The 22,924-nt window shown below is 44.4% G+C and overlaps 1 protein-coding gene across 1 annotated transcript in view; it reads left to right on the forward strand.

Annotated features, from left to right (window-relative positions):
• Positions 1-22,924, forward strand: part of LAPTM5 (lysosomal protein transmembrane 5) — a 119,863-nt gene that overhangs the window by 40,601 nt on the left and 56,338 nt on the right. The window contains exon 3 of the mRNA XM_044285203.1: positions 6,750-6,834. Within this exon, the coding sequence (XP_044141138.1) occupies positions 6,750-6,834 (85 nt within the window). The remainder of the gene's footprint in view (positions 1-6,749; positions 6,835-22,924) is intronic.

Here is a 22,924-nt window from a genome sequence, read left to right on the forward strand (position 1 = left end):
GGCCTAACTCTCCTAGGATTTAGAGAAAAATTGTCTCAAGCCATGAGCATTAAATTGGTTAGGACATCTTGTTTAACATATATTGTGCAGGTAGTCTTAATGTCCTATTCTCACAAATGCCCTATCCATCTGCTTTCACCAGATCCCAAAGTTTCCATATCTTGAGGAACCTATCATGACTCCTATTTATCCAGCTAGTCATCTCCTCAAAATTGTAGATTTGATCAGCCTTAGCTTTCCATTCTTGAATTGTGGGAGGTTTTGTGTCCAGCCAATGTAGTGGTATGAGTGATTTAGCTAATTTTTTTTTTTTAACCCCACAATGGACCTTTTACCTAGCATTCTGAATTAAAGAATGCTATTATTTTTCATTATAACCATGTTATAATGGAAAATAATAAAGTAAATGGGGTCCTGGGTAACTCATCCCTCGCACTTGCTTGCGGATGCTTGCGGTTTTCACGCATCCCCATTCATTTCTATGGGGCCTGCATTGCGTGAAAAACGCAGAATATAGAACATGCTGCGATTTTCACGCAACGCACAAGTGATGCGTGAAAATCAACGCTCATCTGCACAGCCCTATTGAAGTGAATGGGTCCCGATTCAGCGAGGGTGCAATGCGTTCACCTCACGCATTGACTCACGCATTGCACCAGTGCGGAATTCTAACCTATGTGAAAGGGGCCTAACAGTGCAAACAATAGTTTGTTATTTAGTTAACTGGTTATACTTAGGGCAGACGGTCTCTAAACGCACTCCAGCACAGTCCTAATGGGCATATTAAACTGAAATTCGGTCTGCTATGCAAGTGGAAGTAGAATGTGAAACAAAAATATAAAAATAATCCCCTTTTCTAATCTTTGAGGGGCCTACAAAGCTTAAAAGATAAAATAGGGTATACAAAAACTAAAAAAAATGCACAAAAAATAACCAGCCCTCCCAGCTCAAAAAATAAATAAATAACAAATAAAATAAAAACATTCCCCACCCTAATCATTGTCAAAGGTCTAGCAAAACCAGGATAACACTATATCATTAAATATTACTCAAAACAAGGAGTCTAGTTTCCCATAAAAAAGCCTAAAGAGCCGTGCCTCCCCAAGTGATTGCAGGTGAGCTGAGCCATTTACTGCTGTTGAATTTTTTATTATTAACTATTACTGCATATTTGTAGCATCATTATTTGCTATTTCTTCAAACTATAAGCCTAAAACTTCTGAAAAAGCACAAATAACACATTTAAAATATGAAGAGAAACCTGCATTATTCATGAAAATAAGAAAGAAAATAAGAAATATCTGGAGCACTCATAGAATACAGTGGGCTCATAATTAACAGCCTGCTGTCATTTTGAGAGTATCGTTTCTCCACCACCCTCGCAGGAATATATAACTGTTTGTACAAATGACCCCTTTGAAATACACAGTATATGGCTCGAATACTGTGCCTCAGACCCATAAAGTATATACTTGATATTTTATAGTCACTGAGGTGTATGTAGTATAAGATGAGTCAATGTACATTGCAATACGACAGTGTAAAGCAGAACAACGTGCAGTTTCTGTGAAATACAATAGCAACAAAAGCTGTAAATACTGATATTGCTGCGCCAGTCATAAATATAGACATAGCTGGGCATGTAATAGATAGGCATAGCGGGCATGTGGCAGCAGCTGCTGTCTGTGGTTACATTAGTGATTGCAGGTGCTGTCTTGCAGATGAGCATCTTGGCTCAGAGATTACGTATTTATTTCCCATGGGCAGCCCAAGTTTAAACTGAGAAAGGAAACTTATCTTACCACTAAAACGGAAGGTGAAAACATTTCCAGTTAATGACGAGCTATGCGCATGATTGCAGAAAATACTGTAGGTAGCACAGAGCAAAATGAAAGCCTCCCATACTCATTCGACCATCTTCACTGGGGAAGGCCATCAATCTAATGTGCATGGGGAGCTTTGGGTTTTAAAAGGTGTCCGACAGTGGTATTCTCCTCCCTTCCCACTGAAAACACATAGGGTACATTTACATGACCGCATGAATGGGTCCACATCCGTTCTGCAATTTTGAGGAATGGGTGCGGACCCATTCATTTCAATGCAAAAATGCAAAGAAATATATAGGACATTTCCTATTCTTATCCACAATCGCAGACAATAGGCATTATCTATATAGTTACAAACGCAAAAACACAAATGCAATTGCACTCTGCAACCAGCACTCTGCCCTGCCTCTATGCTGGATGTTGAATGAGGCATTGGTGTACATTTTGGCCAAAGCGTAATAAGCCACTCACCACGTCAAGGTCGCCTCCATGAGTGGTCCCTAACACTAGTTCCTACCTGTTATGGGCCATGACAGCCACACAATGGGACCACTCATGGAGGCGACCTTGACGTGGTGAGTGGCTTATTACGCTTTGGCCAAAATGTACACTAATGCCTCATTCAACATCCAGCATAGAGGCAGGGCAGAGTGCTGGTTGCAGAGTGTGATTGCATTTGTGTTTTTGTGTTTGTATCTGTATTTCGCCATAGCAATGTGCACCTGCATACAGGGTTGTGCGGGCTGAACCCCCCCACATTTTTTTCTTTGTAGTCAATATTGGAGGCGTGGCGATCTCCAAGCAGTCATGCACACCTGACCAGTTAGTCTGCCCTGGAGGCTGGTTTTAAAGTCAGTATAAAATTGAGTCTGCTTATATAGCACCTACCAGTAGCCATTTGGCTCCAGAAGTATATAGTAGGCTCAGCATGCATGTTGGTACTTGCATCCCTGGATCTGATGAAAGCTGTAATGGCACCGGACGGGGTTAAAAGCAGAGTGTGCTTGGCGTGCATGCTGTACCTGCACTCCGTGGACTTTGTGTGGCTGTCATGGCCCATACCAGGTAGGAACTATTGTTAGGGACCACTCATAGAGATGACCTTGAAGTGGTGAGTGGCTTATTACGCTTTGGCCAAAATGTACACTAATGCCTCATTGAACATCCAGCATAGAGGCAGGGCAGAGTGCTGGTTTCAGATTTCGATTGCATTTGTGTTTTTGCATTTGTATGTGTATTTCGCCATAGCAATGTGCATCTGCATACAGGGTTGTGCTGACTGAACCCCCACATTTTTTTCTTTGTAGTATATATTGGAGGCGTGGCTATTTCCATGCAGTCATGCACACCTGACCAGTTAGTCTGCCCTGGAGGCTGGTTTTAAAGTCAGTATAAAACTGAGTCTGCTTTTATAGCGCCTACCAGTAGCCATTTGGCTCCAGGAGAAGTATATAGTGGGCTCAGCATGCATGTTGGTACTTGTATCCCTGGATCTGATGGAAGCTGTTATGGTACCGGACGGGGTTAAAAGCAGAGTGTGCCTGGCGTGCATGCTGTACCTGCGCTCCCTGGACTTTGTGTGGCTGTCATGGCCCATAACAGGTAGGAACTAGTGTTAGGGACCACTCATAGAGGCGACCTTGACGTGGTGAGTGGCTTATTATGCTTTGGCCAAAATGTACACTAATGCCTCATTCAACATCCAGCATAGAGGCAGGACAGAGTGCTGGTTGCAGAGTGCGATTGCATTTGTGTTTTTGCGTTTGTATCTGTATTTGGCCATAGCAATGTGGACCTGCATAAAGGGTTGTGCTGGCTGAACCCCCCACATTTTCTATATAGTGCCAGCCATGTATACACAAACTGCATATATAATAAACACATATACATATAATAAATGCAGTGGATATAGATATATAGTATATAGAAAAGTGTACGAGGTGTAATTTATACCTTACATATCAGTACACTGCAGTATATACTATATAACTGTACATACTGCATATAAGCATGTGTTATATGTAGTGTGTATGTGTTTGTGTGTGTGTGTGTATATATATATATATTATATATATATATATATATATGTAGAGCAGTGTACTGATGTGAAACATACAAGGTATAATCGATGCCGTGTACAGAAATATGTGGTCAGTTACACATTATGGCCACTGTGTGTGAACTGTGTGTGAGGTAAATGAGGTAGTGGTCATTGTATCTGTCTGCAGTATTATATATCAGTGAGCAATGAGTAAAAACAGGACATGGGGGAAATGAAGAGAAAAGTGGAGGACCTCCTCTTACGACTCCATTCCAGTCTCAATGGATCAATGCAGATCACATTGTTCACTTCTAATCCTTGCTGTTAGGGGTTGAAGGACCTATAAGTGTGGTCATCACAAGTCCTGGTAGATGCACCAGGACCTGTGACACCATCCTTGGTGCAGTTCCTTTGCTATATCCTGCAGGACCTGTGATGCTGAAGAAGATGTCATCACAGGTCCTGGCAGATGCACTGTTCTAACCTGGGAACTACACTATACTACAGTGATGGCTAACCTTGCCACCAGGGCCGTCTTTAACAATGGGCAAAAGGGGCAGCTGCCCCAGGCCCAGTTGCTCCTGGGGGGCCCAAGGCAGCTGCTCTTGAGCCCTGCTGGTCACTGCCCCGAGTATCAGGCTATCAGCTACACAGGGGAGTGCTGCCATGCCTGCCTGCCAGCACTCCAGGCAGCGTACTGTGAGAGATGTGATTTTCTAGGACCTTAGATGACATCATCACCATGTGACCAGTAACCTAGCAATATTACTGGTCACATGGCTATGAGGTCATCACAGGTCCTGTCTAAGTCCAGGAGTGTTGCTGCAGGAGAAGTTTCCCATAATTGTGGAGCTTTTTTTGACAAGATTACATCAGGAAAAGGTGACTGGGGCTGTAATGCTAATATACTGTAAGCTGCTGTATAGTGGGGTGCTATACAGCTCTACTGTATACTATGGGGGTGCTGTATACTGTATATTGTGGGGTGCTTTATACTGTGGGGGGCTGTATATTTTGGGATGCTGTATACTGTGGGGTACTGTATACTGTGAGGTGCGGTATGCTGCATAGTTTGGGGTGCTGTATACCGTGAGGTGCTGTATATTGTGGAGTGCTATACTGCTGTACTGTATAGTGTGGGGGGCTGTATAGTGTATAGTTTGGGGTGCTGTATACTGTGAGGAGGGGTATTCTGTATATTTTGCAGTGCTGTATACTGTGAGGTGCTGTATACTGTGGGTGCTGTATATTGTGGAGTGCTATACTGCTATACTGTATAGTGTGGGGGGCTGTATAGTGTATAGTTTGGGGTGCTGTATACTGTGAGGTGCTGTATATTGTGGGGTGCTATACTGCTCTACTGTATACTGTGAGGTGTTGTATACTGTAGTGTGGGGTGCTACACTGCATAGTATGGGGTGCTGTATACTAAAGGGTGCTACACTGCATACTGTGGGTTGCTGTATACTATAGGGTGCTATACTGCATACTCTGGGGTGCACTGTAACGCTAGGGTGAACCGAGCCCTGGTCTCCTTCCTGCATAGTGGTTCCCACTTCCAGCCTGAGCCACGGGAGTCTTCAGAACTGGAAGTATTTATATCACTGTACTCTACCAGGTGTGTGGCTTTTTTGTGTGTGTGTGTTGTGGTGGAGGCCGTGATTGCATGCTAGGGTGTGGGAAGGCTGGATCCAGGGGGCCCAAGTAAATTTTTGCCCAGGGTCCAATCAATATTAAAGATGGCCCTGTTTGCCACTCCAACTGTGGTGAAACTACGACTCCTAGCATGCTCCATTTATTTCTATAGAGTTCTGAGAGCAGCCAAGCAAGTGGGGCATCTTGGGAGTTGTAGTTTTACCACAGCTGGAGTGGCAAGGTTAGCCATCACTGAGCTCCATTTATTTCTATAGAGTTCTGAGAGCAGCCAAGCAAGTGGGGCATCTTGGGAGTTGTAGTTTTACCACAGCTGGAGTGCCAAGGTTAGCCATCACTGCTATGCTATGTGCAGTTCCCTTACAGGACCTGTGATGACATCAAAGGTCCTTTCACTTTTTCCACTGACAATAGGAATTCCTGAATGAAGCTTACTAGGGGGCATGGTCTATCATCCACTGTGGGCCCCCCTTCCATAGCAGCTTCATGGTCTGCCTCTATGGGAGGTTTGCCCCTGCCTGAGAGAACCTTGTTATAAAAGGAGCATGGAATCAGTGGTAGAAGGTAAGCAGAGGTGTAAAATAAGACAGCTACTTATTGACAGCTATCTCTGACAGTTTCCCTTATTTTAGTAACTACTTGCATTCCTCATGAAATAACAATTCTGGATCTTCTATTCTTATGGCTCTATGTTCTGCTTTTTCTCTATTAGTCCTGTTAGGAGTTAAGAATGAATTACTAGCAGTTTGCAATGAAGGCCCAGATGGGTGTTACCAGTTGAGCCAGTTGAGGGTGTGTCACTGACAGCACTGATTGGGTAGTGACAGACTGTGCTAGGACACCCCCCCCCCCCCCCCAACTGATAGCACCCAGCTGGACCTTCATTGCAAACTGTTAGCAATTCAATCATAACTTTCAGCAACAATAATAATAATGAAACTCAACCATATATGTGCTAAAAATATAAAATTACTGATACTGCGATGATGCCAAAATATCTGGTCTATGAGGCAGCTCAGCCCGATAGATGTGAATAGGGTTCTGCTATAATAGTTTACGAAGCTCTTGGATAACACCACCACTGTTTCTGGATAATTCTCAGACCAATGTTTCTGTCTGCAGTTATATTTAATGCAATATTATCTTAATCAATCAAGGGGTATATAATATAAAATATTCCATGTCTCGTAATTTGTACATGGTATTGAGCCTGTATTTCTTTGTTTCAGGTAGTCAGCGTTATACTCTTTATCGAATATTCAATGGAGATGGACAGAAGGAACAACATAAAGCTGTGTAATTTCCACCTTATTGGTGAGTTCATGAGTATTTTCTAAAACACAACAGTTATTTGATTGCCTTTTTTATGAATGTAGTAAATTGCATGACTGATTGAAATCCTATGCTTATTACAGGTAGGAATGAAATGGTATGTTGCATTATTATGTCCTTCCCTTTTACATTAATATCCATGGATGGTTTGAATCACTGATTGTATAAATTGTATAAATTGTTTAATCTGTTCTGCTCAAGTCATAATAAGCTGCAACAAAGATGGAAATGAATCCTGAAAGTACAGGATTTCACATTCTTTTCAAGACTTTATTAGTATGCCTTAGCAACCATTTATTATGTACTACTCGATTAAAATATACAGTATAGTACTATGATCTGATCATTGCCCACGTTTGGTCTGTACTAAGGGAGACAGACTGGTAAGAGAAGGTCGGGTTAGAATTCAATTAGATACCTTAATTACACAGGATAGGTATGAAAGGATTTGCACTGAAATATTGGAATATTTAGACAAAAACATGGGTATAGTGGACACGAGGATTGTATGGGATGCAGGGAAAGCTTGTATGCAGGGAATTTTTTTGAAAAGCAACACAATGGTGAAGAAAATGTCAGAAAAGAGAATAGCTGATTTAGGATGGGTGGTCGGAGATAGTGAAAAAGAATATGTGGAGTATCCCACTGAAATAAATTCACAAAGGTGGGAGGAAAACTTGACTAACTACTGTATAATAATGAATTATATCTGTTAGCAGAACATCAAAAACTAAACTATGTTAAAAAATACTATACTCAGGGACATATACCAGGGAAACTGTTGGCATCACTGATAAAAACACAGAGAAGTAACAACTATATCTTCCAACTGGAGGATGACAATGGATAGGTAGTCTCGGAAAAAGGAGGACATAATTCGGCTCTTTAGAGAATATTTTGCGGACATCTATTCGTACAATTGAAATGGAAATATAGTGGAAATAAATAGGTTTATGGGGAATATATCATTGAAACAGTTGTCAGAGCCACAGAGAGAACTATGGGAAGTATGGATCTCTTTGGAAGAAATCAATAAGGCCCTTCGTTCCATACCGAACAATAAGTCACCAGGTTTAGATGGAATCCCTTTTGAAGTCTATAAAACTTTCATTGGAGTGTTGTCCCACAGGCTCTTGGAAATGTAGGAGGTTTCAAGGGAGTGTGAGACATTACCTGATTCCTTACGAGAGGCGCTGATAACGTTGATCCTGAAAATAGGGAAAAGCCCAAAGAAACTTGACTCATATTGTCCGATATCCCTAATAAATAAAACTTATGGCGTAGGTCCTAGCTACTAGATTAAAAGAGGTGATATCCATGATAATTCATGGTAATCAAACAGGCTTTATGCCAGATAAATCTATATCAGAAGATGTTATATAAATATGCAAATAAAAGGTGCCAATACGCGTCAAACGATTAATGGTCTCACTGGTTCCGAGTAAGGCTTTTGACACAGTAGAATGGCTTTTTATGATAGCAACTTTAAAGAAAATGGGCTTTGGGAATAACTTCATAGCTTAGATAGAGCTTTTGTATACAGACATAAAAGCAAGAATTACAGTTAGCGAAGAGATACCAGATCCAATTGACATTAAAAGGGTAGTAAGACAAGGGTGTCCATTATCCCCGCTTCTTTTCGCTATGGTAGTGGAACCTTTTGCCGCCCTGATAAGACAGGACATGAATATACTGGGTTTTAAATTTGGTCAGCACTAGGAAAAAATGCCTTTGTATGTGGACGACTTGATGTTGTTTGTAGGGTCCCACGACTCCTTGCTTTGAGTAATTGCGACATTCGAGAGTTATGAGAAGGTGGCCAGCCTGTCCATTAACTGGAATAAATCAGCCTGTGTTCCGTTAGACCCAATTGGGGATTTTATCCCTGGTTGCCTGAAGATTATAAAAGAGGGAGAGAATCTGCAGTATTTGGGAATCATCCAACACTCAAGACTATATAAAACTAAACTTAGTCCCTACAATAGCGAAAATTAGAAATAAGATACGTAAAAAATGACCCCTGTCTATGTCTGGTAGAATATCGTTGATTCGGATGTGTCTACTTCCAATGATAAACCATATTTTATGGAACTCCCCAATTGAAATCCCTAAAAAATATTATAAGAGAATACAGAGTCTCTTGAGTGATTCAATTTGGAGGGGTAGAAGGCCAAGAATGTGATTACAATTGTTACAATTGCTGACGGGAGAAGGTGGTCTGGCAATTCCTGAATTACAAGCATATGCTTTGGCAGGACAGTTTAAAAACTGTTTGGACTGAAGCAAATCCCACCTTTATAATTAAGTTTTAAGCTGCCTATATAAAATTGTTACCTCTACTGGACTATGCCAGATACTAGAAGCTGGTATACACCTGCATCCCCAGTTTAATAAATCCCCTACCATGAAACTCATGTATAAAACATGGCAAGCTATTAGACAATTATGGGAAAAGATAGATTACTATGACGATCCGCTGCTTTGGGGAAACTATTACTTAAAATCACTATTAGGTATCGATAAGAGGTTCTGGCAGATACACGGAATCAGACCAGATATGGGGGAAATGGAGAAATAATGGGGTTTGAAGACCATTTTTAAATGCAAAAATGGTCTTGTAAATAAAGATTGGTTCTATTATTTTCAACGTAGAGCAGCTCTTAAACAATCTTTGTTGGGGAAAAGAATAGCTACCTCACGCCCTTCAACAGTCAAAGTAATTTCAAAAATGATTAATGGTAGGAGGGGAATATCAAATATGTAAAATATTTTGTTTAAAAAAATGAGGGAAAAACAAGGTGTGAAGATTAATATGGGAAAATGGAATGGAAGAGTGGAACAGATAAATTCTGAAGGGTGGAGTAAAATATTTCAAGTAATAAACAAGACCTCCCAGAGCCCAGCACATAGGCTTATCCAATTCTTTGTGGTGCACCGTCTATACTACTCCCCTGCCAAACTTATAAAATATTACAAGAGCAAGGTATTTAGATGTCTAAAATGTGGCGAGATTGGAGTTGAGGATGTGCATTTATTGTGGGAGTGCCAATCTCTTCAAAATTTTTGGAATGAAGTAGTTAGCTATATAAAGGTACTTCAAAAGGTGGATATCCCTCAAACTTTTAGGGCATGTGTGCTGGGTTTGGTGGAGGATACAGGCAATTCCGGGAAATTTTTAATAACTAAACTGTTATTTCAGGCTAGGAGATGTATTGTAAGAAAATGGATAGAGAAAAGCGTACCAACAATAAACATGATCCAGCCTGGTCAAATGCTCGTTGGCTTGCGAGAGACTACATATAGCTACAAATGCTAAAAGGTGGAGGTTTGAGAGTATGTGTGCAGAATGGTTAAAAAACTGATTAAGATGGAAATTGGATTGGGGTATGGGGGGAGGGGATGGTGATAGGGAGAGATGAGAGAGATCCCTTCTTTAGTTTTTTTGGGGTGGGAGGGGGACGGGGTAGGAAAACTATAAATTGTGATGTAGATTTGGTGATATACAATTCTGTAAAGAAAGATGTATTAATGTTCTATGGAGTTACTACATGAATGTTCTTTTTGTATTGCAAAAATATATATAAAAAAATATATAAAAATATATATAGTACTAGCAGAAGTGTTTGTGTGTGTCTTTAAAAGATATTGACAGTCAGTATCCCCCATAACAGTGGCCTCTACAGCACCCTGCCCCTTTAACAGTGAACTCCACAGTCCGCCACCCCTAAAATGGGACCTCCACAGCAGCCCATCCACTTAACTTTGACCTTTACAGCAGCCCACCCCTTTAACAGTGAGTTTCATAGCACCCCACTCCCTTGACAGTGACCTCCTCAACGGCCTTCGCCCTTAACAGTGACCTTCACAGTACCCTGCTGCCTTAAAAGTGAACTCACAGTACCCTGCTGCCTTAACAGTTACCTCCACAGCAGTTGCCGATTTAGTAGTGCCCCCTGCCCCCTTAACAGTGACCTCCACAGTGTCCGCCCCTTTAATAGTGAGTATGACCTCCACAACAGCCTTCCCCCTTAACAGTAACATCCACAGTGAACGCCTCTTTAACAGTGACCTCCACAGTGCTCGCCCCTTTAACAGTGACCTCCTGTCACGGCCATGGCCATGACCGTGACTCCTGAACCGCATGCGGTTGTCAGCGGTTTGGTTTGGTTGTCAATCACAGGTGAGGGCTGTGGTATTTGCCTCACCTGTGGTTGCCGCTGGCAACAGTATTTATGTGGCAGCATGGCAGCCTGAGCTGTGTCGTGGCAGCTTGCTGTGTTGTGCGTGCGGTTGCACTTGGCAACTTGTGTAATTGGTGTGCACTTCCCATGTTTGGTGTGCACGGGGTTGTTTGTGTGTTCACTTCCCCTTTAAGTTGCTGTCTTCCCTTGTCTGGTGTGTAAAGAAAGTAGAGGGCCCTTGTCTGGTGTGTGAAGGGTTAGTTCCCTTCCTAGGCTGTGAGCACTGGGTGTGTCCGCGTGGGTGTGGCCACTTTGGGCTATAAAGCCTTGTTGGAGATCAGAAGCTGAGGGGTGCTTCAGCCATGCTTTGCTGGAGACACCCTCCTTGTATTTACATCTGCCAGTGGGGGCCACCCTTGTGGTCATAAACATATTGTGACTCTTAAGTTTATGTGATGTTCAGTTTATGTTTTCCTTTGTTATGTTATGCACCTGGATCTAAGGTTCTGTGTGTTTGTGTGTGTGTTGTGTCCATTGGTGTTTGGGTGTGGACACTTGCTTGTATTGCATGGGATCCAGTCTGTGTGTCTGTGGCAGGTAGGTGTGGAAGTGCTTTTCATCCTCCTGCCATATCCATAGGCCGTTTATGTTCTTTTCCCTTTGCAGCCTGGCTAGTGAGACTCCTGTTCCTCTGTGCCTAGGAAGAACAGGTCGTCTTACCCTGCTCCTTGTTCCAGAGCAATTCTGAGGGCTAGCAGGGACCCCAAGGCATCCGGTGTATGAGCCCTCCCACCTTCAGGGTTGGCTCATATGGTTAGGAGTCAGGGTCAGGTTAGGGACGCGATAGGAGGTGACCTGCTCCCTAATTCTGTCGTCCTGGCCAAGCAGCGCTTAACATCTTCTGGCATCGCACGGCTGAGGATTTTCCCCATCCTCAGCCGTGACACCTCCACAGCGCCCTGCCCCTTTAATGCTAGGGCTACACGACGACATGTGTCGGGCGACATTTTGTCTCAACAATTTTTATAATGATAGGCTATGATGTCACACTGCGACATGTGACATGCTGTGACTCCGACACGACAGTTGCAATAAATCCATCCAAGATGGATTTATCTGCGACTGTCGCGTCGCAGTATGTCACATGTCGCAGTGCAACACCATAGACTATCATTATAAAAATTGTTGTGCGACATCAATGTCGTGCGACACATGCAGCAGTGTAGTTGTACCCTATATGTTGTGCGACTTATTGTCGTTGTGTAACCCTAGCCTAAAGCTGACCTACAGCAGTGAAGAAAAATGGCTGAGTTGTTATGGAAACTTGGAGTAAAAGTGTGTGTATGTGGAGACTAAGGGCCTGCGAGCTTCTGTTGGCTGATAAGGGTCATGTGACCATGTGTATGGCAGTTGGGATATGAAGAGAAAGACTTGCAGGCTTGTATTGGCTAATGCAGGTCATTTTTGGGGAATATCTCAGGAACTGTACGTCCTACAGATATGTGACCCCCACAAGATTTCTCTCGAGGTAGCAAGGGATGTGTATACCAAATTTCGTTGAAATCGATGGTTGCATTTTTGAGTGATCGCGAAACATACATACACACATATATACGTTGAAACCTTGCGAAATGTGTACAATAAATTTGTTGTAGGAATTATCAATCACTGTAGCCCAGAATAGGGTTTTTGAGAATATTTAGATTTTTAATGCTCAAAAATGTGTGACTTTTTCCATTTTAACACCATTCTCTTCAGTTTTGAAAACTGGGTGAGGAAGTGGATGGGGTTAGCCATGCTAATTAGTTTCAATTAGTTTCTGTCTATTTCCAAAAAGTTACTAACTTTGGCGGGAAGGGGGGTGTAAAAATGTTAGGATAAAAAAATGCACCAAATTTAACAAATGCCAAAAATAATTTCTCCCTATATACTTTGCCCATTCAAAAACACAAGAAACAAGAGAAATCTTGACCATAAGAAACAGGCACAAAGGTTTGTTCACAGTACTTGTATGACTACTAGGTGGCCTTACACATAAAAGAAATGTCAATTAAGTGGGACCAGTCTGCCATTTAATATGGATGGTGTCTTCTGACATCTACCACTGGGGGAGAGTCAGGATACCACCATACAAATTAGATGGTAGGCTGGTTACTCCAAAAGTATGAGCAAGCATCTTGGAATTAAAGATGTTCGCATAGGTGATAAATTGCCATCAGAGGTGTCTGGCCCCGACTTACTCCCCAGATATCTAGTGTATGGCCATCTTAAACTCCACAAGCAACACAGGAGGAAAGTGGACAGGAACTAGGCCTGGAAACTAGGGTAAAGGAGAAGATCACCTCCTAGAACAACCCTAATCCAGTTCCTGATTACCTATCAGTATAAACTGACCTTGATGGTAGGAAATTTCATACACAGGAATCTAGATTTCTAACCCACCCTGTAGGGCCCTGGTATAGTGACAGGACTTGAGATAACCTATTCCTCCACCAGAAGGATGAATAGGAGTCTCCCTCAGGCCTAGATACAAAAAACACGGAAATACAACAAACAAAATACAAATAGGGAAGACGACACTTAACCTCACGTGGCAGCACCAGGAGCTCAACCGAGATTCAACAACCAGCAGACCAGAGTCCAGAAACTGAAGCTATAAACTGCACCCCCAGAAGGGGTAAGCAGTAATAAATAGGGGAAGTTAAATGACCAAATCAACAACACCTGCAAGAGGTGTGGTCATTACCAAAACAACACAGACACAAATGATCCACAAGGAACCAGTCAGATTATCCGACGTGTTGCCAGCCTCTCTGATCTCCTGGCACCTGTCACGGAAGTGTCCGTGACAAATACATAGATATGATATGAATAGCTAGGAAGAGATTTAGACAGAGAGATACATAGAATGAATTATAGATTTTGGTAAATTTTATGGAATCAATTTATATTCTGTTCATAAAAATACTCATGCTTTATATCAGATTAATCTTTCAGCTCACGCAGGAACTTTTCTCAAGCTGCAATATATAAAACGCTATGATTCCTCATACTCATTATGAAAAGATGTGACTTCAAAGTAACCACTTTATGTGGATTGCGATTCTAAAGCAATTTCTGTAAACATAATTGAAAAACAATTACAAATAGAATACAACTAAATAAATAAAACAAATCTAGTTTTTAATGAGATAAAGCAAATCTTATTTAACATTACCCAATTTACAATCACACTTATATTACCCAAATCAATGACAAGCATCTTTATTGTCTAAAATCAATGGAAAATGTGCTTGAAGCTGTTATATGTGGAAACTACTTTCCACTCCAGACACAATCTCTCTTGCTAGATCATTATTATCATAATAACTGTTTACATGAATAATTATGTAACATGCACAGACAGTTGGTGCTACAATCACCACATCCTTATTAAAGACAAATAATAAAACAGCATATAAGAAATAGCGCATACTCATGCCAAAAAAAGGGAATCACAGGCTTTTACCCAAATACATGGATTTAATTTTTGAGTAATCACACTTCCTTCCAGAAAAATGTTCTACACTATGTTAAAACAATAGGCCTCAATTAAAAATAAAGATAATGATGCCAAAAAGTCTGGCTTATTACACAATCTCTAATCTCATAAGTCTTGGAATACAGAACAGCTTCACCAATACATATCGAAATGTCAGATTTTTCTACAATACACAGTAGCAATTGCAATCAATGTCAGCAAAGATCTACAGATGTATCCACCCTTAAATAGTCACTAACAGGGAGAGTGAATCAATTCTTATTTTAATTGGATTCAAAACATATTTTTGGTGATTTGAGTCAGACATATTTTGTAGAGAGAGAGAAGGAGCGGAGGAGACAGAAAAGCAACACCAAGGGATCAAAAAGGCGTATACACCCCAAAATAGTACCAATCAAACCTCTTCCCACAAAAAATTTTTTGGGTTGAAAAGGTTTTATTGTGTAAAACTTAAATAAATAAGAAAAAGTATACATATTGAGTATTGCCACATCCATAACGATCTTCTCTATAAAACTGTCACATGACCTAACCCCTCAGATGAACGGTGTAAAAAAATTAATTAAAAAAACTGTTCCAAAACAGCCAATTTTTGGGTCACCTTTCGCCATTATGTGTAATAATGAATGATCAAAAAATCTTATGTACCCAAAAATGGTACCAATAAAAACCTCAACTCTTTCTGCAAAAAATGAGCCCCTGCACAAGATGATCGACATAAAAATAAAAAGCATATGGCGTTCAGAAAATGGACACACAAAAACAATTTCTTTTTCAAAAATGCCTTATGTAAAACTGAAACAAACAAACAAAAAAAGTAGACATATTTGATATCACTGCGTCTGTAACAACCTGCTCTATAAAAATAGCACATGATCTACCATGTCGAATAAATCTTGTAAAAAATTTAAGATAACAAAACTGTGCCAAAACAGCAATATTTTGGTTACATTGCCTCACAAAAAATGTACCCCAAAATAGTACCAATAAAACTGATACCTTATCCCCTAGTTTCCAAAATAGGGTCACTTTTTGGGAGTTTCTACTGTATGGGTGCATCAGGGGGGCTTTAAATGGGACATGGCATCTAAAACCAGTCCAGCAAAATCTGTCTTCCAAAAACCATGTGGCGCTCCTTTCCTTCTGTGCCCTGCCGTGCGCCCTTACATCAGTTTACAACCACATGTGGGGTGTTTCTGTAAATCGCAGAATCAGGGTAATAAATATTGAGTTTTGTTTGTCTGTTAACCCTCAATGTGTTAAAGAAAAAAATGTAATAAAATGGAAAATCTGCCAAAAAAGTGAAATTTAGAAATTTCATTTCCATTTTCCTTTAATTCTTGTGGAACACCTAAAGGGTTAACAAAGTTTGAAAAATCAGTTTTGAGTAACTTGAGGGGTGTAGTTTCTACAATGGAGTCATTTATGGGGGGTATCTGTAACATCCTGAAGTATGTTACTAAACTCTCTTTCCCTGCTGCAACATGTTAAGTGTAATTTTATTGTCCGTCTATATAAGTATATTGTCATTAATGTCATTTAATGTATTTCTAGGCCTGTTTCATATATTATGCTGTAATTTACCTGTACACCAGCAGGTGGCAGCAATGTGTGATCAGGTCCATAGCCAGTTTAGTATTGCTATACTGGAAGCCCCCTCCTCATAGAGCAGAAGTGGGCTGGTCCCATGTCCTGTCTCATGGGGAGGAGAAGGAAGTTTAGTTAGTGTACCAGCCACCCCAGCTAGGGGTAGGCTGTGTTAGTTGGAGCTCCCAGAAAATAGGGATCCCAGACCAGGACCTTGTCTCGGTTGAGACCAGAGGACATTTCCAGCCTGAGCCATCAGCCTCAGCTGGTTGACAAGAAAATCAGCCACCTCCAGCCTCCAGGAAGAAGCATTCTCTGTGAGCCAAGCTGTGAGTACATATCCAGAGTCCAGAAGAAGCCAAATTCCTCCTCAGCTAGTCAGGCCCATTACAAGCAGAAGACAGACAGAGCAGAAGATAAATGCCTGCCAGATTCTCCAGGCACATAGTATAGAAGCAGAAGAGATATTGATCCCTGCCATACATTGCCTATACCTGCTGGGACCCAAGACTATTGCTGTAACTTGTATGGATTTATGCTGCATCAAGTAAAGACAAGTTGGATTATATTACCAGTCTGGATCTCATTTACTAATACCAAAGTTCTTCAGTTGCTCCTATTAACAACACTTATTTTATTGCAAGTGAGTCAGGATCCAGGAGTCCAGCCGTACCAAGGTAGGAGACACCGTTGACACTACACAGAGACATTGTCCCACTCTGGCATTCCTCACTTGGTACGTGAGCTATAACATCTTAAAGGGCCCTGCTACACTACCTGCGCAAGCTGCAATTGGCGTCACAAACTACTCCAAAAAAATTATATATATATATATATATATATATATATATATATTTGTGGTCAGGGCGACGGTCCCTGGATGAAGGAGCTAGCGCCGACCTCTGGCTGGTGAATGCCGGAAGCCTGTAATGAGGATAGGCCTAAAAGGGGGCCTATCCTAAAGGAAGAGCTAATAAAGGGGAAGGGAGGGAGGGGTACCTGGCTGCACGTCCTGTCCCTTGCACTCCTAGGAATATAGCAAGGGGGCGGGGCCTATGCCCCTCCCACAAATACAGGCTGCACGGCAGCCTTATCTACTTGTGGTCAGGGCGACGGTCCCTGGATGAAGGAGCTAGCGCCGACCTCTGGCTGGTGAATGCCGGAAGCCTGTAATGAGGATAGGCCTAAAAGGGGGCCTATCCTAAAGGAAGAGCTAATAAAGGGGAAGGGAGGGAGTGTCATGGTCTTACCTTCTTGCTGTTCTCCTTCGTTTGACATGTGCTGGTGGCCATCTTGGTTTCTGGGTTTCTTGTAGCCTCCCACCCTGCGGCTTCTCCTTCCCACTGGGAGGAGCTGGATGCCTAGCTCATATATATAGGAGGTCTGTGGCTTCAGTTCCTTGCTTGGTCCTCCTGTGTTCACATGCTTCTAAGACTGCTGCTGCTTCTGGTTCCTGATCCTGGCCTCGTCTGACTACCCCGCTGGTTCCTGATCCTGGCTTCGTCTGACTACCCTTCTGGTTCCTGATCCTGGCCTCGTCTGACTACCCCGCTGGTTCCTGATCCTGGCTTCGTCTGACTACCCTTCTGGTTCCTGACCTCTGGCTACGCAAGTCCCTGCTTCGGTTTAGCCATCCGTTTGGACTTTTGCTTACAGCTTGATTTTCAATAAAGCCTTCTTATTCCCACTTATCTCTTGTTGTACGTCTGGTTCATGGTTCCATGACAGGGAGGGGTACCTGGCTGCACGTCCTGTCCCTTGCACTCCTAGGAATATAGCAAGGGGGCAGGGCCTATGCCCCTCCCACAAATACAGACTGCACGGCAGCCTTATCTACTTGTGGTCAGGGCGACGGTCCCTGGATGAAGGAGCTAGCGCCGACCTCTGGCTGGTGAATGCCGGAAGCCTGTAGCGAGGATAGGCCTAAAAGGGGCCAAAAAGGAGACACAATCGTACCACAGATACTTTATTGTACCGTTACAGGGCAAGAGAACAGAAAGCATCACGGATTTCGGATTGGGGATTCGGAACGTACCTAGCGAAATATGATGACTTCCAGCGCCCCATGCACCTGATGACATGAGGGGGTATCTGGTGCCTTGATGCCGCAGAGACCGCCCCAATACGAAAGGAATGCCCCGAGATGCCCTTCGGGTCGTGACCTGACCCCGCCACTAGCGAAAACGCACATGTGACATGAACTGAGGCGTGGACAACGGCCCTCCATTGAAGGGGAGTAGGGGGCTGTCTGCTGCAGCAGCCTGCAGGGCCACAGATAACTGACGCAGCACCTTGACCAGGCACCAGGCGTTGTGTGAGGGGTAGAAAGACACCAGGGTTGGAGGCCCTGTCTGAGCGGTCTTGGTAGATGGAATGCTCAGCACAAACAGGTCGTGATGCCAGGACAAGTGCTGCTTCTGGAGATGACGGCCTATTGCGGACGGAGGTGGTGAATTCCCCTGGACGAAGGAACCCGTAAAACCCTAGGTAAAGGGCGGCTTTGATGATTGTGCTAATCAAGGGCCCAAAAGGATCACCATCCAGAGCCAGGGACAATTGCCTAAATAAGGAGCCGGACATGGGTTGCCGGACCACCGGCCTGCTTGCACCGGCTTTCTCATTGCCCCGGAGCGTGGCCTTGATGGCCTGTGATGTAAATAACGAAATCCGGGCCGGATTGTCCAATGTGAACTGATGTTGCACCCCCGCTAAATACAGGCGGATGGTATTGTGAGCGAGTCCGAGGTTGGCATGGCAATGTGCGATGAAGGCCATAATAAATGACACGTCATCCACGTCGCCCTTTGGATGACTCTCGGCAAATTTCCTAAACAAATTCCAGCCCGTACGGTAGTTCCTGACTGTATTTTCAGACAAGCTCTGGTGCAACAGGTCCTTTGCTTTGCTGATCAATGATCGCTGTATGCCGGAACGTCTGCCCCTGTTACGTCTGCGAGTGGCATGTTCTGAAAGAAGACATCGACGTTAAACCTGGACAGCGCATCAGCAGCCGTATTCTTTGAACCCTGAATGTGGGAGCACTCAAAGCAAAAATTGTGTACCATGGACAACCACACCAGCCTACGCATGAGAGACATGATCTTAGGGGATTTGGCTCTGCCATTGCGGATGATGTCGACCAAGTCCTGACTATCGGTAATGAATAATACCCTTGAGTTTGACCAAACGTGACCCCATACATGGGCTGCTGCCACCACTGGATAGATCTCCAACAAGGGAGAAGACCGAAGGGCCTGCCCGTCCAGCATAATCTGGGACGGCCAGGCACCGGCCAGCCAGTGGTTGCCAAATATGGCCGCAAAGCCCTTGGATGCAGCCGTGTCAGAATAGACCGTGGGAGAGGACGGGTCCCGGGGGGGAATAAACAACCTGACGCCATTCCATGAGGACATAAACGTGCTCCACATGGACAGGTCTGCCATGGCCTGTTGGTCCAACCGGACAACACTGTCCTGTTCCGGGGCTGATGGCAGGAGCAGCAAGAGCCGAGACACAAAGGTGCGCCCCTGGGGCATGACCCTCATGGCGAAGTTCAGCCGGCCCAGCAATGATTGGAGACTTGTCTTGGTCAGGAAGCAGGATTTGGCCGCCTCCTGGATGGCTAACCGGATCTGTTGTAATTTCTCCTCTGGGAGCCTTGCTTCCAACTTTACAGAATCCAGAATGACCCCCAGGAAGGTGATCGTTGAGGAAGGACCGACCGTCTTCCCCGCGGCGACCGGAACCTGAAGCGCCGAAAACAACTCCAGCAGGGAGGATAAACCGGAGGGCTGACGGGAGGGGTGCTCCACCAGCAGGAAATCATGGTGTATCCACTACCTGGATGATTTCCTGCTGCCGAAAGCAGACCATGCACACGTGAAGGGCCCTGCACCCACTGAACATGCAGTGACCGAAGTTGAAATTATTGCATATCTGGCTCTTGCCCAGATACACAATAGGCCTGCCAAACTTGTCCATGAGGGCCGGGCCCCTGGGGACACCCGATGTTCCCGGAAGGGCTCTGTCCGGATGTGCAGATGCCTCGTTGGGGCACCATTCCGTGGCATGGAAAATTGACTGGCATGCGCCACAAGTGGGGGCTCGGAGACCAGCAAAATGCCTGCAGAAAAGCTCCATATCCAGCACAGCCCAATTGGTCATAAACTGGAACTGTGCTAGGGAGGCTGCGGCTTTAGCCGCGAAGGACCGGTGATAGTCATAGAACGCCGAGCCCCCATACTTGTGACCCAAATCAGTGACTTGGTATAAATAGGCGTCCAGCTCCTCCCTCCTACTCGGCTGCGCCGAGCAGATGACGTCTCGGAACAAGCTGAATGCGAGAACAAACTCCGGTATGGACAGCTTGCGGTTCAACCGGGCATCCTTTGACCTCATCACCACTGACACTTCCCCGCAATCAATTGTTCTGTGCTCGCTGGCATCGTGCGATGCTATGAGGATAGATGCCAGGTTTACTTCTTTGCCTGCCAGTATATCCTTTCTAATATTCTCGGCCACAAAATGAGCTGGGACAATGGCCGGCGGAGTAGAGGACATACCTGGGGAACCCGCCAACGGCCATGACACCGCAGTCACGGGCGCCACTGACTGCGAAGTGGTGGCGGTCCTGGACTCCAGCTCCATGACCCTGTGCTGGATGTCCACTACTGAGGCAGCCAGACTCCCCATTGTGGCATTCAACTGAGCCAGTGATGACTGGATGGTAGGTACTGCCAGCTGCTCACTGGGTGGAACCGGGCTAGATACCAGCAGCCTATAAAGTTCGGCTTTCCTGGCCGAAGCCGGATGACTGATGCCCCTTCTATTCAATTCCACCACGAGCTTCGGAATTGTCCAGTTCCTCAGGGATCCATGACCAGCCAGACCGGAAACCACGGACCCGGAGATGGACGAGGCGTCATCGATGTCTGAGGCCTGGGACATGTTGACCGTGTTGTAATAATTCTATGCCCTGGATACCACCTGAGGACAAAACCCTTGTTACTCGTGTGGACACCAGGCATGCCTAGGACATCCCGGTGGCCCCCCCTTTGACCCCTACCAGTAAGACCGCCCCTGGACTAAGACCGGCCTGATGGATGAGAATTGATACTCACCTGGTTATGGAATTTGATGAAAATGGTACCGATACCGTACTGGAGGCTCGTACCACTGACCGAGGTGGAGGCCTTTTTAACGGGAAGCCAAAGGCACTGAGATCCCCAACGTGCTGCCGTACAAACAAAAACAAATATGAAATCTAAATGCACCGGGAATATTACCAACCTGGTTGCGTCAGGCTGTACCGCCTGCCCCTAAGGGAAAAAGAAAAACATGGCCTAAACGTTTTAGGCAAAAATGATGAGGACTGAAGTGCCACCAACCAGGATGATATGCCCCCCGGGCGTGCTGCTAGGTCATGCATGCCGCCAAGGGCGGATGTGTGCCAATCTTGGTGAAAAAGACCCTGTGGACGTGCTTAGACAGGACACCATGCCACCGAGGCGGCTGACGCGACATTGCCTGAACGCTTCAGACAGACGTGCAACAAGAGACGAGGCAGACAACCTGGACGTACCAGGCAGGACCACGTGCCACCGGGGTAGCGGATGTAACATTTGACCGACGTTTACAAGCAGACATGCCACAGGAGACAAATATGACAACCTGGACGTTCCAGGCAGGACCACGTGCCACCGGCATGGCAGACATACTTTGCCTGAACGTTTCAAGCAGACGTGTAACAGGAGACGAGTATGGCAACCTGGATGTTCCAGGCAGGACCCGCTGTCACCGGAGTGACCAACACAATAACACTTGAACGCTTCAAGCGGACGTACCACATGAGATAACAGACACCCTGGAGATCCAGGCAGGACAATGTGCCACGGAGTGGAGGACGTAATATTGCCTGAACGCTTCAAGCAGACGTACCACAATGAACAAAGTGACAACCTGGGGTTCCAGGCAGGACCACATGCCACAGGAGTGGCGGACGCAACGATGCCTGAACGCTTCAAGCAGACGTACCACAATAAACAGGCGACCCACAATGAACAAAGTGACAACCTGGAGTTCCAGGCAGGACCACATGCCACAGAAGAGACAAATGCAACATAGCTTGAACGCTTCAAGCAGACGTACCACAAATAGACAAAGTGACAACCTGGACGTTCCAGGGAGAGTCATGAATCACCGGGGTGGCCCACAGAATAGCGCCTGAACGTTTCAAGCAAACGAGCAACGAGAGAGACGGGTCTGACAACCTGGACGTGCCAAGGGGAACCACATGCCATTGGTGCGGCATGACATGGAAGACGTGTGAACGTGCCTGTGGCCAAACCTCCGTGACACATACCAAAACCCGTATGGAACTCAGGAAGTGCAACCTACTTGTAAGTAAGGAATCCTTGGAATGGCGTGGAGCGTCAGATAACCGAACAGAAGTAGTCACTGCAATATGATGATGCATGAAAACCATGTGAATAAATAATTATTATTTTATTCTTTATTTTTAAACTGGGCCAACCCAGCTTTCCCGCCGGAGCCAAAGACCGTAGGCCGTGCTGCTCCAGCACGGAGAGCCCCACAACACAGTCCTTGAGCCGGGATAGAAGAAAAAACACTAGGCTCAAAGTAAGAAACTATGACCGAAACAGACAGGCACTGGGCCAACTTCTATAAAGTAATGCAAATGGTAGTCATCACAGACTAAAAACTGAAAAACACCTTGCCATGAGAATATATATATTTGAAGTTG

This window comes from Bufo gargarizans, chromosome 3 (genome assembly GCF_014858855.1).
Source record: "Bufo gargarizans isolate SCDJY-AF-19 chromosome 3, ASM1485885v1, whole genome shotgun sequence".
Lineage (NCBI taxonomy): Eukaryota > Metazoa > Chordata > Amphibia > Anura > Bufonidae > Bufo > Bufo gargarizans.